General features: G+C 36.5%; 1 protein-coding gene across 1 annotated transcript in view; it reads right to left on the bottom strand.

Moving 5' to 3' along the window:
* The window catches only part of PRIM2 (DNA primase subunit 2), an 88518-nt gene that overhangs the window by 68268 nt on the left and 1790 nt on the right, over window positions 1-18460 (bottom strand). Inside the window, exon 4 of the mRNA XM_038132919.1 lies at window positions 13242-13362. Within this exon, the coding sequence (XP_037988847.1) occupies window positions 13242-13362 (121 nt within the window). The remainder of the gene's footprint in view (window positions 1-13241; window positions 13363-18460) is intronic.

Below are 18460 nucleotides of genomic sequence, written 5' to 3'. Positions count from 1 at the left end.
TTTTCACTTTAATTCAAAAATAGTGGCGTCCATTTTCAAATGTAACAGTTTTATGCATTCTTAGTAGAATTTCCTTAGGAGAGCCTGTCCACCATGTCATTCCAAACCCCCACTGACCATGTACATACACTGACCAAATAAAAACAGTACAACACATTGTATAGCAATGATGGTTACAATTTCACTATTTCTTGTAGGATATCTTAATAAAAATAACTCCACCAAACAAACTAAGCCAAGAACAGAGCAGAGTTTTTTTTCCAGAGAGCTATTAAAGGAGTCCAGAAATTGTATTACAGACAGGCCAGCAATATTGAGGGGAGAACAAGAAGAGGGAAAGGCAAGGATTCCTTTTTTATTTGCTCTTCTAACACAAATCAGCTTAATTTTATCAACAAAACCATTTTTTCCAGTATTACATTTTATTTCAAGGGGGATTTATTCCAAACTTCACAAGCTATCTACATCCTTCTTTATCAGTAATTTGACCATATAAATTTTGTACAGAGGTAATGACAATCATTTTAGATTTTCTTGCATGTCACTAGCAAATAATTTAACATTGTTGGGGTAAAAGTGATCCTGGTGAACCCTCACAGAAAACAGGTTAATTTGGCATGACTAAAGACTTAGGTAAGACTGTGGACAGTGTGACCAAAAACACAGTTTTATCAGAAATTTTATTTTTCAAACTAACACTAATATAATTGCAAAACATTATTTATTATGTACATAAATTATATACATAAAGCTGTTAAATAATTTACTTCTTATAGGCTCAAGTATCTTATAGGTTAGGCAAGCATTCAGCAGCCCCACCACCACTTTGCTCCTCCAAATTCACACTGCCTTCATCTTTTCAGCCAACAGAAAGAGGAAGAAGAAACAAGGATAATCCTAGCCCCTACCTAAAGGTGGAAAATGACTCCAGAATGCACTCAAAAATAAAACTGGCTTCCCTAAAGATTGAAACATGAAAAATAACCTTCCATTTGCATTAATGATTTCACCATTTTCACATCAGATTGACTGAAGGTGCGATGCAAAGAAATACACTACCCATAGTCTAAAGTCAGACTCAAGCTTTCAGTTAGGCCATGCCCGTATTGCTGCATCCAGAGCATCATGAAACATGTATCCCCATTTTTCTTAGTTCACAGAAGCTAGAAAAGCTTCTTTTTTTACTGTTGTTTTTAGGGTTTTTAATTATTTAAATAAGAGTACTTCAGTTTGCATATTTAATAATTTCATCCTAAAATAGCACCTGCAAATACACATTCCAGTAATCATTAAAAAATTAGATATAATCAAATACAGCTTTTAGGATTCTAACCGAGATTAGAAAGATAAACAGGCTGCTTAACTTCTGACAGAACTTGGTGATCTTCACCAGATAAAACACTGTTGCTCAAAATATTGAAAAAAAAAAACAGAGTCCTCTGAGGGTCTCACCAGGTCATCATCTGACCTTCCACACAGAACTGATCAAACTCACCTCACAGAAAAGAATTCACTAGTTTCGAGTTGTTCATTCGCAGCCAGTTTAGCAAGCTGCTTATCACTGTGTCAGACTTTGCTTTGCACAAGCAAAGAACACCAGGGAAAAATCTTCCCTTTCACTGACACGGGTCAGGTAGCATAGCTTGAAATTCAACAATTCATTGCAAATTCCTGAGACTTTGGAAAAATAAAGACGAAAAAGAGAGGAAGGGAAAGAAGCAAGTACTCAGCACAAGTTCCATTATTTCTAGGTTACATGCTTTCTACATGCAGTTTATTCATTGACTTTTAATCACAGAACTGTCCTGGAAACACAAAGACACATAAATTTAAATTAAAAAATGAATAATTTAATATGCAGGGCTTGGCTAAACAAACACAGTCAGTGAGGTAGCCTGAAAACTTCAAAATAAAATTGATATCACTACTCTGTTTTAACAAAGAGATAAAGATGTGTGCCCACATTGTACTGCTATATATGCACAACACTTAGTTTTACTAAGTCTCCCAGTAAGGAACAAGAACTCCATGCACAAAGTCCTTTCCTTTTCCAAGGCTCAGCTTCAGGTATTTATGTGCACATGCCACTGGTGTCCTTAGAAAGTGAAGTTCCTAAAATTTGTTTTTAGTTACAAAGCACTCAGTACTTTGTAATGGCACAACACCCTTCCCAAAAACGAGTGTTGTCAATCTGTACTTTGCTGAATTGCAATTCCAGGCATGAAGCAGAAAAAATAATAATTTCCTAATCAATCTTCTCCTTTGCCACACATCACACTACAAACTAAGTTAGCACTAGAATACCAAAGTATTAACCTAGCTACCATTAAATTTGAGAATATAAAGTGTAATCAGCCAGTAAATGAATTGCTTGATTAGCAAAGGACACCATTCCCAGCTCTCTTACCAATTAAAAAGATGAAGAGTCTTAAAGAAAACATTCCAGAGGCTTGTAAATCTGTCATTCACAAACCTGATGATTATTAATTTCATTTTGGACAAGCACAAACTAAGAAGAAAATTTTATCTTCCAAAATACTACAACTTTATATCTTAGCTGAAGTTCAGCTTGTTGGCATACATAAAAATATAAAGGGCCAGCACATGGAATTATCTATTCTTATCCATCAAATGGAACGTTGTTTGGGCTTTTTTTAGAGTCAAGAGTGGGCAGAGAAAGAACATTTTATGATCTGCCTCACTCTGCAGCTCATTCATGGTTACCACAATGACAGAGAAACTCAGAGATACAGGTTCAGTCTCCTACATTCCTAACAAACATTTCCCAATATCCATTTAAAGGAAAACTGAACAAAATAATTACTATAGAATTACCTAGAAACACTACCACATACAAGTTAGAGTCACACATGACTGTAACGCTAACAGAAAACTCCTCTGATAAATGCATCAACAAGTTTTCTTTCATTTAAAAATCTGGATAGTAACATCAGATGCAATTTTAAAGAAACTTGTTAACAAATGTTTCTCAAGATGCAATCATAGGATTAGCCAGGAAGAGTGTTTCAAAGTTGGCAGACCATTTTCTGAAGCTTATTTCAAACAGCAGCTAGTAAATTCTACTTGCAGAGTAATTACATCCTGCAGAAACCATCCTATCAGCTTTTATGCTGCTGTATTAAGGAACAATATAAACATCTCCAAAGCTACTGCATTCACTGTTATGAAAAAAATAAATTCATTTTTCAAACATTATGAACTTTAACCACTACAAAAGAACTTAACACCTTGATTATTCAAAAAAAATTATTCTTGTACAACATATGGGTATCATTTTTTAAAATACACTATTGATTTCCCAATTTTCTCTTTTCTCATTCCCCAAAAGAATCTCTAAAATATTTATAGAAAAAAAGAGAAGACAATTGATGACACCTTTCTGCTAGTCTATACTAAGTTTCTTCCAAGAATCCAAAATTACCAACTGCTAAGAACTGAAAATCTGTAAGGATAAGATTAGGATTTGCTATTTTTTCACCTTTTCCAAGCCTTTAGATAAATGGCAGTCAAGTATGACCTGCTCAACTACTGAGTGCTAGAGCACATAATCACACAAGTAGTGTGCTTCCCCTTTCCACTTCTCCTACCTTAAGCTGAAGAGCCTGGTGTACAAGACCCTATTTTCCACTACATTTTTGGCACAGCTGCCATTTCAATTTTACTTTAGAAATCCAGAGTTACAGCAGAACATCTGCCTCAGGATTCAGACTGTATTCCAAATGTTGTCTAGCTGCTTTCAGCTAGATTAAGAGGAATAATGTTTTTATTTATCAAATCTTTACTGCAGCCTTTTCTGCAACTTTTATGTCAAAGCACGTAACTTTTTCAAAGCAGTTAGAGATGTACTTCATCCAAAAAGAACGTATATAGTACCTAGGGCAGAAGGATTCAGCCTTTACAGTGGACTGTAAAGTTCCTATTTAACTCAAATGATGAATTACACAAAGCTATTTAGTAAGAATCATAGTGCCCCAGTGCTCTAAAGGGGCCTAAGTAACTGCAAATTTTGTTGTGTAGTTTGACTTTACTTCTACAAGTCAATTTTAAGCAATAAGGAAGACCTTCTAAGGGTCCATTTAGATTTCTGCAGATAATCAGCATCTGCTTTTAATCAAACTGAGATGATTGCCAAATTAAAATTTTAATTAGCATTTTGCATCATTTACAAACTGTTGTTCATTAAGTTTATGAAGGTGAAAAAGGACATCCCCAGTAGCTATATATTCTTTAATCACATCTATTACTCAATTCTACAATTTCATAGAATATCACCAACACCATATGTGCAAATAAATACATGTAACTAGAATTACTGCAGCAAAATGCACCTGTTTTCTCCATAACTAATAATAAAGTAATGCTTAGAGCTCAAGGATCCATTAGAGAAGAGTAAAGCCCCCATACATCCTGCCAGTGCACCAAAAAAAAAAATTTTTTTTAATCAAGCTTTATTTTAAAACTCTGTGAGAGAGTATTACCACTTATTTTAAGCTTAAATATTTTAATCAAACCTCATCCCATCTACCCATCCCTCAAAATGTTAGCTCACTAGAATACCCAGGCTGCTTGGCAATCACCCCAATTACTTTCAGATGAGAATAATTCACTATGTTTGTTAAAGCACTCATAATATATGTTTCACTTCTATCTAACAAAGTCTAGCACTTAAAAATCCACCCTACTCCTAAGCCTTTCCATATACAATTTTGTTTCTGTTATGACTCTAAGCATGAAGTTAAATGACAGAATACACACTTTTGGCAGTAAGGCACATTTCCCACTTAGGCATGCATCCCTTATGACTTTTGCTGTCAACTCTAAGATAAGCATCACTGGTTTTCAAGCAAAGGGACAAATACAAGATTTAAGTCGTGGAAAAGTAAGATACAATTCAGAACCATTTCCTTAGCAAATGTAAACCACAGCCTACTTGCATAGTTATTGTCTTATCTTGGCATAAGTTTCCACACAGTAGTATCGACTCCAGACAGTTTCTACTTTTTCCCATCCTGTTTGGGAAAGGAAGAAATATTATTTGATAGCCCTGAAATGAAAAGCCATAAACCCTGTCAGAAGAACATTCTGGATTAAACACCTGTTCCAAAATGGATAGTGATCATCACAGCCCTTTAATGGTTAGACATATTGAATATTCTCTCAAATGTATCTGTCCTTAATAGGGACACAAACTAGTCCCCATTCTCATTAATCCACATCTGACTTTAGGATCTTCTGTACCAAATAAAGGCAGTCATAAAACATTTTCTCAAGAAGCTGAACTGCGAATATTTATACAACTGCCCTACTACCAAGATAAAGGTTTTTGAAGAAAGCATAATAGTGATATCAGAAAGTCTCTCATAGGACTACTCTGATCATAAAAATGGAAATTAAAGAAGTTTAATTTCTACTGCTTAAAGCAGCTAAAAAAGCACTTCAACTACATCATCAAAGAGCTACTGTGAAAAAAAATTCTATCGCTAATGCATTTTGCTCTTTCCATTTCATTTTGCAGTTCTTATTCCTTCCTCTCAAATGCCTGCAGATGCACTGAAGACCTTTAGCTCCCCCAGCTGACTATTCCCATCTGCCATTCCTTCCCCATTACTATGATCCAAAGCATTTCTTAAAATACTGTGCTTTATAACAGCATCTAAAAATTAGGACATCTGATTCTGCAATAACTGCCTGTTACCCAAAAAATAAGGCACCAAAACTAGAAGTTATTTAAAAGGTCATAATATTTTTTAAATTTCAAGAGGCTATTCAGAAGTAAAAAAGTTCAATTTAAACATGAATTTTTTTTTGCTCTGTGGAGTGAAAACAGCAACGCAGATGTATTCAAGATGAAATATACTAAACTTAGACGTTTTTTCTTTTGCACAATGCAGAAAGACAATAGTGAACAGAAGCATTGCAGGAAATATAAATCCAATTATACAACATTCTTACACCACAGATTAAGACATGATAATGCCTATTAATTTTCATTTCTTCTGGAAGCAACAAAGAGGTACTAACAGCCTGAAGATAAAGAAACCAGAACATTCAAAACAATGACCAGAACAACACCAAAAAAGAAATTCAAAATTAAATTTTGCATTCTACTCTATTCCATACTCTAGTATGTAAGTTAAGTTCCTGGAAAGGTGCAGCAACAAATCAAATCATCCAAAAGTACTTAGGAAAAAAACATGAGAGAAGCAGCAACACACCTGTGTCAAAAAACCCCAACTGTGTTAAGCTGATTTCACAGCCTTTATCACAGTGCACAGACCCCAGGGGCATAAAAAAAGCAGGTGTCATATTGTGTCAAACACCCCTGAAGGCACCAGAATACACCTTCACATGCAAATGACCAAACAGTTCCAAACAGTTCCAGTGAATCTTCTATAACCTCGGTTTAAAAACCCATTGGAAGAGACATGTGTAGAAGAATTTAACTCAAAAGAGAAGAAGGATGTCTTAAGCCAAGTTCCACAACCAAACAAAAATTTAATACTTCATATCCTAAGCTGTATATTAAAACAGGAGCAGATCACATACTAAAAGGCCATGAGGCTGTGGGTATTGCAAGAGCTCTTGAGAACAGGATCAGAGAAGAAAAATCTGATCTAAAATTGAAGGCTGTAAAAATGGCAGAGGACAATCAACAGAAATGACAAAACATCACACAAAGAAAGGCTTAAATAAGAAACAAGAAAGTATAATAACATATAGAAGGCAAATAAGAAGAGAAGGAAACAAACAAACAAACAAACAGGAAAAAAAGCCCTACCCTTCTCAACTAGTGGATAGAACAAGAAGAAATATGTTAGGCTCGACATTGTTTTAAAAAAGTTAAAAGGAAAGTAAAAGCAGCAGAATGATGACCACCACTGTGAGACTTAAATATACAGATGCAGGGAACTTTGCAAGCAAAGCTGTGATATTTTCATGGACAAGGCAAATGGAACTACTGTCGTTTTCAAAATGCTGTTGAAAGTGCTGAAGGGGAAAAAAAAACCCAAACAAAACTCCCCACACACACACAGCACTTTGAAAGTAACCACAGAACATTTTGTCCACCTGAACAGAAGAGACCCAAAGACCAACCCCTGAGAGAGAAAGAGTGACTGCTGAACCTGAACAGGTTTTGTGGCAAGTTTTCACAAGAACCAAATGGAATGGACCCAGAAGTTCATTAGATGCTCCAAATCAGCACATGTATCACAGATGTACAACAAGATGTATCACAGACCTACAGCTGCAGATGCTAAAAGGACATATCTTCCATTTGCTGTCTAAGAACACATGGCAGGTCTTGGAGATTTAAAATTATGCAAGGCAAAGTAGACCAAAGGCTGAAAGTCAGATTGAGGGCTTCAAAGGAGGTATTTCTGACCATGTCAAGAACAGCTTTGTAGTTGAAGTCCAAGTATCACTTACCTGTAAAACCATATATTTTATATAATTCCTTCATATCCTGAACAACTTACTTTGAGATTAAAATATTTTCTTCAATGACTACAATATTTAAAATAGTCACAAATTTCCCTTTAAAAATCGTTAAATCTGTTAGTGCCTTTTACTGCCAGAAACTGTCAGGCATCATTGATATAATTACTCATTTTCAGTAAGATTTTAATACTATAATCTCCTAAATTGATGTAAATCTCAACTGCACACCTGTGTTTGCATATTCTCTTTGATGGGCTCTGTCACCTGAAATGTCAGCAGTTACTCCTCTTGAGTCCTGCTTAAGGATTTCTGATGCTCCCTATGTGACTGACTTTGCACAAAGACTATTTAATATGCCTTGAGTGCTGAAAATGACATGCCATACATAAAAAGCTTTCGTATTTATCTGGATCATGAGAGTACTGTCCCTTAAACACCTTAATCTTTCCTTTTTTCTAATATTTAAAGTATAGAACAGACTAAAAACATTCTGAAGTACCTTCAGAACCATTCCATTATTCTCCTTTCACTGTGATAGAAAACCAATCAATGCATCAGGGGAAATACTCTTAAAGCACAGATTTATTCTTGCTTTCCTTTTACCCTCATCCTTTCTCGACATTTTATTCAGTATCATGCACTCTACCTCTCACTCACGCTGGCATATAGATTGGTAGGTAAAAACTGTAATATTTCAGAGTATAGTAAAATTTTTGAGCACCCAAGCAATGTTCCACTAGGCTGGGCAGCACCAGTCCAGGCATCTTCCACACTTGCCAGAGAAGAGACTGGCCAAAGCTGTTCCTACAAGTGATTAAAATGCAATCTACACGTTAGTAGTTCAAAAAAGTATCTCAAATACAAACTCAAATCAAGCTTCATTTTTTTTTCCCAAGAAATCCAGGTCCCAGAGGCTTCTTACAGAATACTAAAGATGGACTAACTTAATCCAGTGTCAGCTTTGCAAAAACTTTCTAAGGAAGAACTTGCATAACCTTCCAATGTCCATGATTTATATTAAATGTAGATAGGCTTATTTTCACAAATATTGTAAAAATTTTGAATTGTAATAATCCTATGCATGTTCAGACATATGCATCATACTGAAGTAATCATGTTTAGCTTGATTATCATGAAGTTTACAGCCTTCCTTTTTTAAGTGAAGGGCATTTTTATAATCAGGTAAAACTCCCCAGAGCAGGCATTTACTAACTGTAATAAACATTGTGCCACATACTTTGCTCCATCAGCAACACAAATGTCAGCCACTAGACATAAGAAATCCTATTAAAAAATGAAAACATTCGTTTTCCTTACATTCCATTTCTATTTTTAATTACAGAAAGGTCTTGCTCTTTGATTAAAAACTTCTTTAACCATGAGATGAGAACTATCCTATCAAACTCTCTACAGCTGACTATCACATGAACAAAGCTTTTGAAATCTGGGTTTTTTCCTCTAGTTGTTAACAATTTCACTCTTTCCAAAATTTGCTAAATAAGACCTTTTTGTTAAGTATTCACAGACCCTAAATACAGAAAGATCCTAACAACTTCGTAAGTATTATCTATAAGTGGGATTGAAGATTTCTGGATTCTATAAAGCAATAATTCTCAATCCACAATTCAAAAAAATCTCAGAAATTAATCTGCAAAACCCCTGCAAAATACATATGTGAGTATGACTTTCTCCTGCATGTATGCAAATAAGAAAAGGTGAGAGGTGACAGTTACTGAATTCTGAATTTTAGGTTCACTTTGTTGGTGCTGTAAAAGATGACAACAGTGAAAAACTGTAGAAGACAATCCATTTATTCCTCCGCCCCATAAAAGAGTTGACTCTTCTAATAAATACTGAGAATCATTTCTTACAGTGGTTCTTAGAATTGTTAACATTGCTAGGCCAGACTACACCAAGGTCAAGCTTTAGCAGCTGTGACCTTTCTCAGATTACAGTTCTGAAATCAGAACCAGTATCTAGAAAATGCAAGGCACCTCTCTTCTGATTAAAGAAATTTAACTACAAGTTTCTTAGTGCATCATAAGCAATTGAAAGATTAAGAAACAGAATTTCTCTCCATTTACCCATATAGAAAATGGATTGTAACATCAGAACTTACTTCCTTTTCTAAAGACCATCTTTTTTTTCTACCAGGTAGAGCACAAAGTTTGATTTCCGTCTTCTTTTACGCATAATAAGGCATGAAAACATTGAAACTTCTAACAGGGAAGCATGAGGAGAATAGTTCATCCTAATTTCCTTTTCAAAAGAAGTGTCTCCTTTTACAAATAGAACCTTCAGAAAAATAATACTGCTTTTACAGTGGCCTTACTTTTGTAGTGGCCTCTACCTAGATCCATAGCATTTACACCTGTTTCAAAAACATATGGAATTCATTAGTAATATTCAAATGTTTTATACGTGATAGTGCAAGGAAGGATATGCCTAAATTCCCATGAGAACTGGAAGCAGGGGGTGAAAGCAGAAGCAGGGAAGTAGATTTTCACTGAAATTATGCTTTTTTGCCTCAACAGGAGTAAGAAAGTAATACCTTCTTAATCATTTTGACATAATGAAGGCACATTCAGTAGCATGGAATCAAGCCATACTCCTAGCTGTTTCCAGCAACCTGCCAACATTAATTTATTCTTACAACCCCAAATGCTGAAACTGTGACGGGAGAATATGAGGTTGGGGAATAAGCAACAAAAATACAGCTCCACAAGCACACCTTTCACTGAAAGGCATTTCTAATAGTCTCTCAAAGACACAGGAAAGCCTCTGTTACTCTTAATACTGCAGAAATCCTATTTTACCAACATGCACTGACACCAGATATTTCAGTCCAGCAACACATCAGCCACATATCTCAGTATATTTAAGTTATTCTAATAAGCAGTATTTTAAGAGAAAGGCTTTCTCAGTGGAGTGATGATTGCACGATAATTTTTATTCACTCAAGTTTACAATGAGAGCTACAGACAAAGCTGGAGTTTCCCAACAAAACAGTTCATAGCTGCAGTGCAAAATACTATTAAAATCATTAATGAAGACACTGCAATAGACATTCTCCTTTAATCAACTCAGACAAACAAAATAGTATATAGCAACAGGAACTCTTTTGTAATATGCCTAAAACACCAACAACAGTTGTTTGTCTAAATAGATTTTGCATTTTCTAGGTTTTTCATCAAAATAAACAGAATGAGTTTAAGTCAAAGGGGAAAAGTTTTTAATCTAAATTATCATGATAAAACAACAACTGAGGAATGAGAGCATTTTCAGAAGTCTGGACACCTTATATACTGCATTCTCCATAGCACATACTTAATGGGCAAAAATCAAATTGTCCATTAAAAGAAAATAGGATAATATACATGTATGTGCATGTTTAAAGTCTAAGTTACAATGAAACTTATATAATTGAACATCAGTTCTATTAAAATTATAAATAATCCTTAACCACAATTTGTAGCTACTGTATTTAGCACCAGCCTCTAATTTTGTGTTATTTAAGCTAACTCATGATCTTGGTTACACATCTAGAAATCCAGTAACTCGCATAATATGCACAAACAAGAAGAGTCAAAATGGTTTTTGGCATGCACAAACATTGCATGTCCCCATGGTGACAGTAGCACAGAAAGCTACATTTTTTAGCAATCCATACAGGATTTTCATACTTGGATTATTAAATTTTAACTACGTCCTCAACAGCTATCATAAGCATTCATTGAATGCACTTATTTTTCTCTTCCACATAGTTTTTCAGAAGTCAGTGTTTACAAAAGGAACAATGCACGAAGTCCCCAGGTCACTGTAGTTGCTGTGGTTTCTGTAGCAAGAAGCCACATCTTAATAGTTAGAAGATTGAAAAGGTTCTAGAGCAAAGTTTATTAATAAAAACATATTTTGACCACAATTATTTTTCAACTGAAGTCAATAATGTGAGGAGAACAGACTGCACATATAATTCATGGAAGAAACAAGTGCAGCCATTGCTTTCCTTATTACTGAAACGTTTAGGGTGAATTATCACACAATTCACCAAGAAAGCAAGGTTATCTTTAACATCAGTCCATGATGTTATTTGGTCCAGATGGCCAGAAAAGGTAGGTAAGACCTTATCAGAAGAAGCCAAACTAAGCTCTTATCTGAACACAAACTAGGGACCTGATAAGATGCATCCCAGAGTCCTGAGAGACTTGGACGATGTAGTTGTCAAGCCACTCCCCGTGATATTTGAAAAGTCATGACAGTCAGAAGTCCCAGGAGAAGGAAAAAAGGCAAATGTTGTACTCATCTTTAAAAAGCTTAGAGAAAACCCTGTGAACTACCAACCAGTCAGCCTCACCTCTGTGCCTGGAAAGATCATGGAACAGATCCTCCTAGAAGCTGTGCTAAGGCACAAGGGTAACAGGAAAGTCATTTGGGACAGCCAACATGGCTTCACTAAGGGCAGTCCTGCCTGACCAAACTAGTGTCCTTCTACGATGACTACATCAGCATACAAGGGAGAGGCTACAGATGACATTTATCTGCATTTCTGTAAAGCTTTGACACAGTCCCCCACAACATCCACCTCTCCAAACTGGAGAGAAATTGTTGCAATGGGAGAGCCATTAGATGGATAAGGAATTGGCTGGACATCTACATTCAAAGGGTAGTGGTCAATGGTCAACTAAAACACAGGAAGTTTCAACTCTACATGAGGAAGAACTTCTTAACGCCGAGGGCTGCAGATCACTGTAAGAGGCTGCCCAGGAAGGCTGTGGAGTCTCCCTCTATGGAGACATTCAAAACTCACCTGGTTCCTGTGTAACCTGCTCTAGGTGACTCTGCCTTGGCAGGGTGATTGGACTGGATGATCTCCAGAGATCCCTTCCAACCCTAACAGTTCTGTGATCCTGCCCTTCTGCTTTACTCTGGTGAGACCCCACCTGCAGTGCTGCATCCAGCTCCGGGGTCCTCAGCACAGGAAGGACATGGATCTGTTGGAATGAGTCCAGGGAAGGACATAAAGATGACAGAGGGATACAACACCTCTTATGTTAGGAAAGGCTGGAAGAATTGGAATTGTTCAGCCTGGAAAAGAGAAGGCTTTGGGGTGACCTAATTGTGGCCTCCAGTACTTGAAGGAAGCCTTGAAGAATGAGAGGGACTTTTTACAAGGGCCATGTGGTCAAAGGACAAGGGGAGATGGATTCAAACTCAAGGAGAGTAGGTTTAGATAAGAAGTAAGTTTAGAGGAGGAAAAAATTCTTTGCTGTGAGGGCAGTGATATCCTAGAATAGGCTGCCGAGAGGAGCCATGGATGTTCCTTTGCTGGAAGCGTTCAAGACAAGGTTGGATGGGACTCTGAGCAACCTGGTCTACTGGAAAGTGTCCCTGCCCACAGCAGGGAGTTGGAACTAGATGATATTTAAGGGTCCCTTCCAACTCAAACCATCCTATGACCTATGATCTAATCCACCCAAAATTTTGATTCAAAAATACTTAACAGCTTTAGTAAACCTTGTTAACTTACCTGTGTAATCACACATTTTTTCAGCTGTGTTTGTAGACTGAAGCAGACTGAACTTCTCTTGTTGTAGCACAAAATTACACCACGTAATCCTCACACACACTATTCCCCAAGTTTAGAAGTTCTGTGTGGTTAGGTTTTTTAAAACCATAACTGCACTTTCTAATTTTTAAACACGATTGCTAAAACTATCTTAATAAGAATTTTAAAAAACAACAGACATGTGCAAGATGAATACAGAAAGTAACATACTTACAGCTTCAAATGATAAGTTAACATGTTCCAGGAATTTCTGCATTAAACTTTCAGTTAGTTCATTGAAGCGATATCGGAAGAGATCCATTTCTTGCTGAAGAAACCAACGCCTGAGATCCTCACTGCAAATAAAATAATTTTTAAAAAAAACTAAACATTTTTTGAATATACATTATTTTTTTGCTTGAAAACTAGACCACAAACCTAGTGAACACAACACTAATGCTGACTTTAGCATGTGACCCAAGCACACTGAGAAGCTTGGAAGTGAAGGTAGGAAACCTTCAGTAACGCACACTCAATCAGAAAAGACTTGTGGAGAGACAATACCTTTTACTTGTTTTGGATAAAAATAATTGTAGGTAACATTCCCCCTTGGTATTTAAAGGACAGGTTTTTTTCTACAACATGGCACAATATTTCTTCATTGTACAATTTACATCACAATTAATGTGATGAGGCAAATATATTTTGACGGCTACTTCTTTTAATTCTCATTTTTGTTGTATCTCCAGCTGAAGAAATATGCATACATCATACATCTCAGTAAATTATAAGAGTGAACTCTATTCTAGGCAAAAATAGTCTGGAAACAGGCAAAAGGAAAATATATGGCAAGGAAGTTGGGTGAGGAACACAAATATAACATCTAACTCCTGACAGAAGACAAAAAGGGGCTTAGCAACTGCAGGTGAACAAGTACAAGAACAAACAGCAACACAGGGACAGGAGTAAGAAAACAAAATAAAACAACACTGAAACCAATCCAAGTACTTTAAGTGTTCTTCACATCCTAGTGCTCAGATTCCTAGGCATCAGCACATTACTCCAAGCTACAGCCAGTAGGTACCAGAGTACCAGTAAAAAAAGCCACCCCACATGTGCAAGCACAGAATGCAGATGATGCTGTACCTCACTACCACAGGGTACCACTCTCTTAAACTGTCCTCTGAGAGCTACCCTGTGGGCCACTGCCCTTGGAATTCACAGAGCACAGAAATACTGCAGTCTTATATATGTTCTCTTTACAATATTTATGCATCTTTTCCCATAAGGAATATGTGAATCACAACAGAGTTGTTTGTGGTTTTGTGGACAAAACCTCTGCTTGAAATATGGTTTGAAGAAAAGTAATTATTACACAGAACAGCCAAACAGAAAGGCTGTTAAGGTGCTCTGTGAAATATAATCCTGTGGGCAGTGTCAGTGCTTGGGATGTAATAATAATCAGTGCAACTTAAAATGGAAGTTAATGCTTTAATGACTGATCTGTTGCAGTTCTTCTGTGGCCATCTTAGACTGTAGTTAAATCCTGGAATGTGACAATTTTTTCCATTTTCCTTGATTTACAGCACATTTGTTTTCCTGTGGGGGGAACCAAACAAAACAACACCACCACACACACACACACAAAACAAACCACAAACATGATTATATATAATTGCTTTGGAGACCAGCCAGTCTGTTGTTCCTTTCCTTCAGGAAAGCAGATCAAAGGCTGTAATCCCACCCACCTACTTAAGTTATCATAACAAGAAAATACTATTTTATCTTTTATACACACACCTAGGTGGATTCTCCCTACAGCTGACAAAACAGCTGACCTCACACCTCATATCTTCTGTATATGTCCAGCAAATACTTTTAAACTGACTTTCCAAGGATCATCATCATTATGGCATTGTACATCACTTCTAAAGCCAAACCATATTTTATACTCATTATTCACAAGAAAAAAATTGTACACTCTCACCTCAAACTCATAGTAAGGAATAATACTCTTTAACAACACCCCACACTTAACTGAAAAGGAATATCACTGACATTAGATAGCTTCAGCAGCAGCTTGGGTAGTTAAGGGAGTAGCAGGTCACTGACGTGTAGATGTTAGGAATACCTCCTCATTTTTTTGCCACTTAACATTCTGGTGTGCAGATTACTTAGCAGTTTAAACCAGTTCATAGATTCCCAAATCTAAAAATAATATAAGAAAACAGTCTCTTTCATATAGGGAACAGCGCTTGAGGGGCTGGGGTTGGAATAGAAATACTCTTTCCTACCCCAAGGAGGGGTAGGAAAAATCAGCATAATTGTTAGGAAGCATGAACATAGAAGTACTTTAGAGAAAGCATGCAAATGCTTGTAAATCTGGAATTTAAGACTAGTAGCTCACATTCCACAATTCACATGAGCTCCAACAACTTAACGGTGATTTATGAAAACTCTGGGTATGGGCCAGATCACTGCTTTACTAGGCAATCAACACCAATGCATTACTCAGAGTTTAAGTTTCAAAGACTAGACAGCAAGGGGAACATGGGTAGAACAGATAACACACAAAAGGAGATGCTACTCAACAAAGAGGGAGCTATTTTAGCAGAGAAGTCTAATTTATCATTTAGGAAAAAAAAATGTCAGGCAGTAGTGAACAGGCCTTGCTAAGTCTGAAATAGAATTTATGTCCTTGTTATGTGACACAGATACAAATCAAACAAAAAAAAATTTAAAAAGGCATAAAAGTACGTTTGAAAGTTTCCTGGATAAAAGGGTTTTGCTGTCAGAGCAGAGGTAAAATTTATTTCTTCCATCTTAAGAAAGTAAAGTGAAAATTATGCTCCTGTGATTTTAGAGGTTCTTCACTGCTGATTTGCTGAAGTGACAAGAGCTGCAATAAACAAAAGCAAAAATTCACACTCCTGACCACACGCACATGAAATTATCTTTGCATCTACATTTGCCATGAAAGCAAATGCAACAAGATTATTCTGTTTCCTGGTCTTGACAGATCTACGTGACATTGGAAGAGGTTTGAAAGAAGAGTATGGATGAGACTGTTCTCTTGAGATTGTAAAGACCCTGTCATATGGGAATAAGCTTTAAAGTCTTGGATGTCAGAAAGCAGAAGAAGAAAAGTCAAGAGATGATGACTGTCTTACAAATTTAACTGATCAGAATGGTGCAGCTGGTCACTTCAGATCTCATGAAAACCAAATCAAAACAATCCAATTTACAAGTGAGGACTGATAGAGACTAGAAAAGAAAAATCGTTAAAAACTTTTACCCCTGGATGGCACTGTTGACCAACTAAAAACTGAAAAAGCACTATCACAGGAAAACGTAAACACATGTACACAGCTGCCTCAGGAAGTGAATTCAACCTTGCTTGCAGTTATGTCTATTTAAGTGCACTTTTTCAATCACTTCTACTTTAACAACTTTCTTCAGTTAACCTAATGATTTGTGCCAATCTTATTTTTCTGACCTAGTATGATAGAAACTTGAAGTACAGTACATTCTATTTGCCTCCCAATTTTATCTTTTAGGAGCTTGCCAGCTGTGGACAACAGAAATATCACCACAGTAGTTGCTGTTCAAGAGAGACTAGAGAACACTGGGCTACTGGCACACCTCATAGTTCTTAGAATGCTATTTTCCATGTTATCAGTAAGAACTAAATCCACCTTTTCAAAGTACAAGTAGAAAGCCAAAAAGCTGACCAAAAGCTGCTTTATCAAAATGCAGCAAGTACATATAAATGGGAACATGAAATGGCAACTGCAAATTGCCTAAACAGTGTCCCAGAGCTCTATTCAAAACCCCTCCTCTAAAGATGTCTTTCCCCTCAGATTACAAAGCCAGGCTCTTTCCTGCTGATTCTGTGGCCCACAATAATTTATATTCATTTCTGCACAGCAGTTCCTATTCATCAAGCTGCCCATTTCTGCCCTGCCCATAGTCTAATTTTTAAGATACTTCCCTGAAACACAGGGTTTGAACAATATCTGCAATTCATTGCCTAAGCAAGAACTTCAGTCAAATTCTCATCTTTCATAGGAGCAGAATTTTCATCAACTACCAAGACCCTCAAAGCATCTCACCTCCCACCAAAAAAAAAAAAAAAAAAGTCTAAATAATAGCAAAATGTTCAAAGTAAAATTTTGGCTTTGTAATTAAGCCAAACTGATTATTCAAAATGCCACGAATACAAACCACTTTGTTTTCAGGGGCCTTTTAGACCCCAGACTACTTGAAGATACTACCTTTTAGGGGGTTTTGGTAAACTTACAATACATGTAAAGAAAGATATCGTCAAAGTCAGCAGGACTAGTATGATTAAAGGAGTTTATAAAAATACAATGAACAGGGGCACTAGAAAGAAGGCAATATTACACTTATTATTTGCAATCACAAATTATGCATGTAGAATACAAAGAGATATCAGTTGCAATTCTGTTATTCAGTCTTGTCCCTTATTTCAGGATTTCGAGCTACACTATCAGAGTCACTGCAGTGAAAGCTGGTATTGATCTCCCCACCCACAACCTGTTCCTCATGGTACATGCATCATGGATCTAGCAGGCTCATTGATTACACACATTGACAAACTGTCTTCAGCACAGCCCAGATGTCTTTTGAAAGGACAACAGGATAGGACATGAATAATCTGGAAGATTGCAGGGTGTTTAAAAGTCACCCAGGGCCCGTCATGGTAAGGTTTCATCCATCTGGAGGCAGGCTTTTGAGATCTTTGCTACTTCCTACTCTGATCGGATGTTCTGCAGCAGGAAGCCAAAGTCATTTCAAAGAAAAGCCCTATATCCACATATATAGGATAGGACCTATATAGAGGTCATAGACCACAATCCCTCCTACTCAGCTTCCCTGTCTGTTTTTGCTTACAAATCTGTATCCATAGCAGCACTGCAGTCATGTCAGCTATCACAGTATCATAATGTGCATTCTATCACAGTCACCTAATTAAAATGAACTGTATTGCAGCCTTTAGTGCAATTTAATCAGTTCAACACACTTCATATCTGCCAGTTTTAATTCTAAAAAGCCCACAATGATAAGAAGTAAAGAGTTCATACAAATGTATAACAAAATTACTTGCATACATGAAGCACTGACAATCTCTAATTTCATCCAAAAACTACAAAAGCATGTGTTTTACAGGGTCAACATTTTGCTTGAAATTTGACATAATAAAAAAATTGCAGTACAACCAGCCACAGCAACAAATATGGACAAAAAACAGGAGCAGTAGATGCAACCTCATACTCAGATGGTATTTTCAGTCAGTCAGAAATAGTGCTCTCTATACAATAATAGGCCTATTTAAATAGTCAGGCCTTTGGTCAGTTATCAACAGTTAGCGTATACAGAAGCTAAACTATGCTATCAATCACTGCAAATGCCTGACAAACAATTAATACTGAT

The sequence above is a fragment of the Motacilla alba genome, chromosome 3 (assembly GCF_015832195.1).
Source record: "Motacilla alba alba isolate MOTALB_02 chromosome 3, Motacilla_alba_V1.0_pri, whole genome shotgun sequence".
Classification (NCBI taxonomy): domain Eukaryota; kingdom Metazoa; phylum Chordata; class Aves; order Passeriformes; family Motacillidae; genus Motacilla; species Motacilla alba.
The sequence above is the reverse complement of the archived record's forward strand: the minus strand, read 5'-3'. Positions and strand labels throughout refer to the sequence as shown.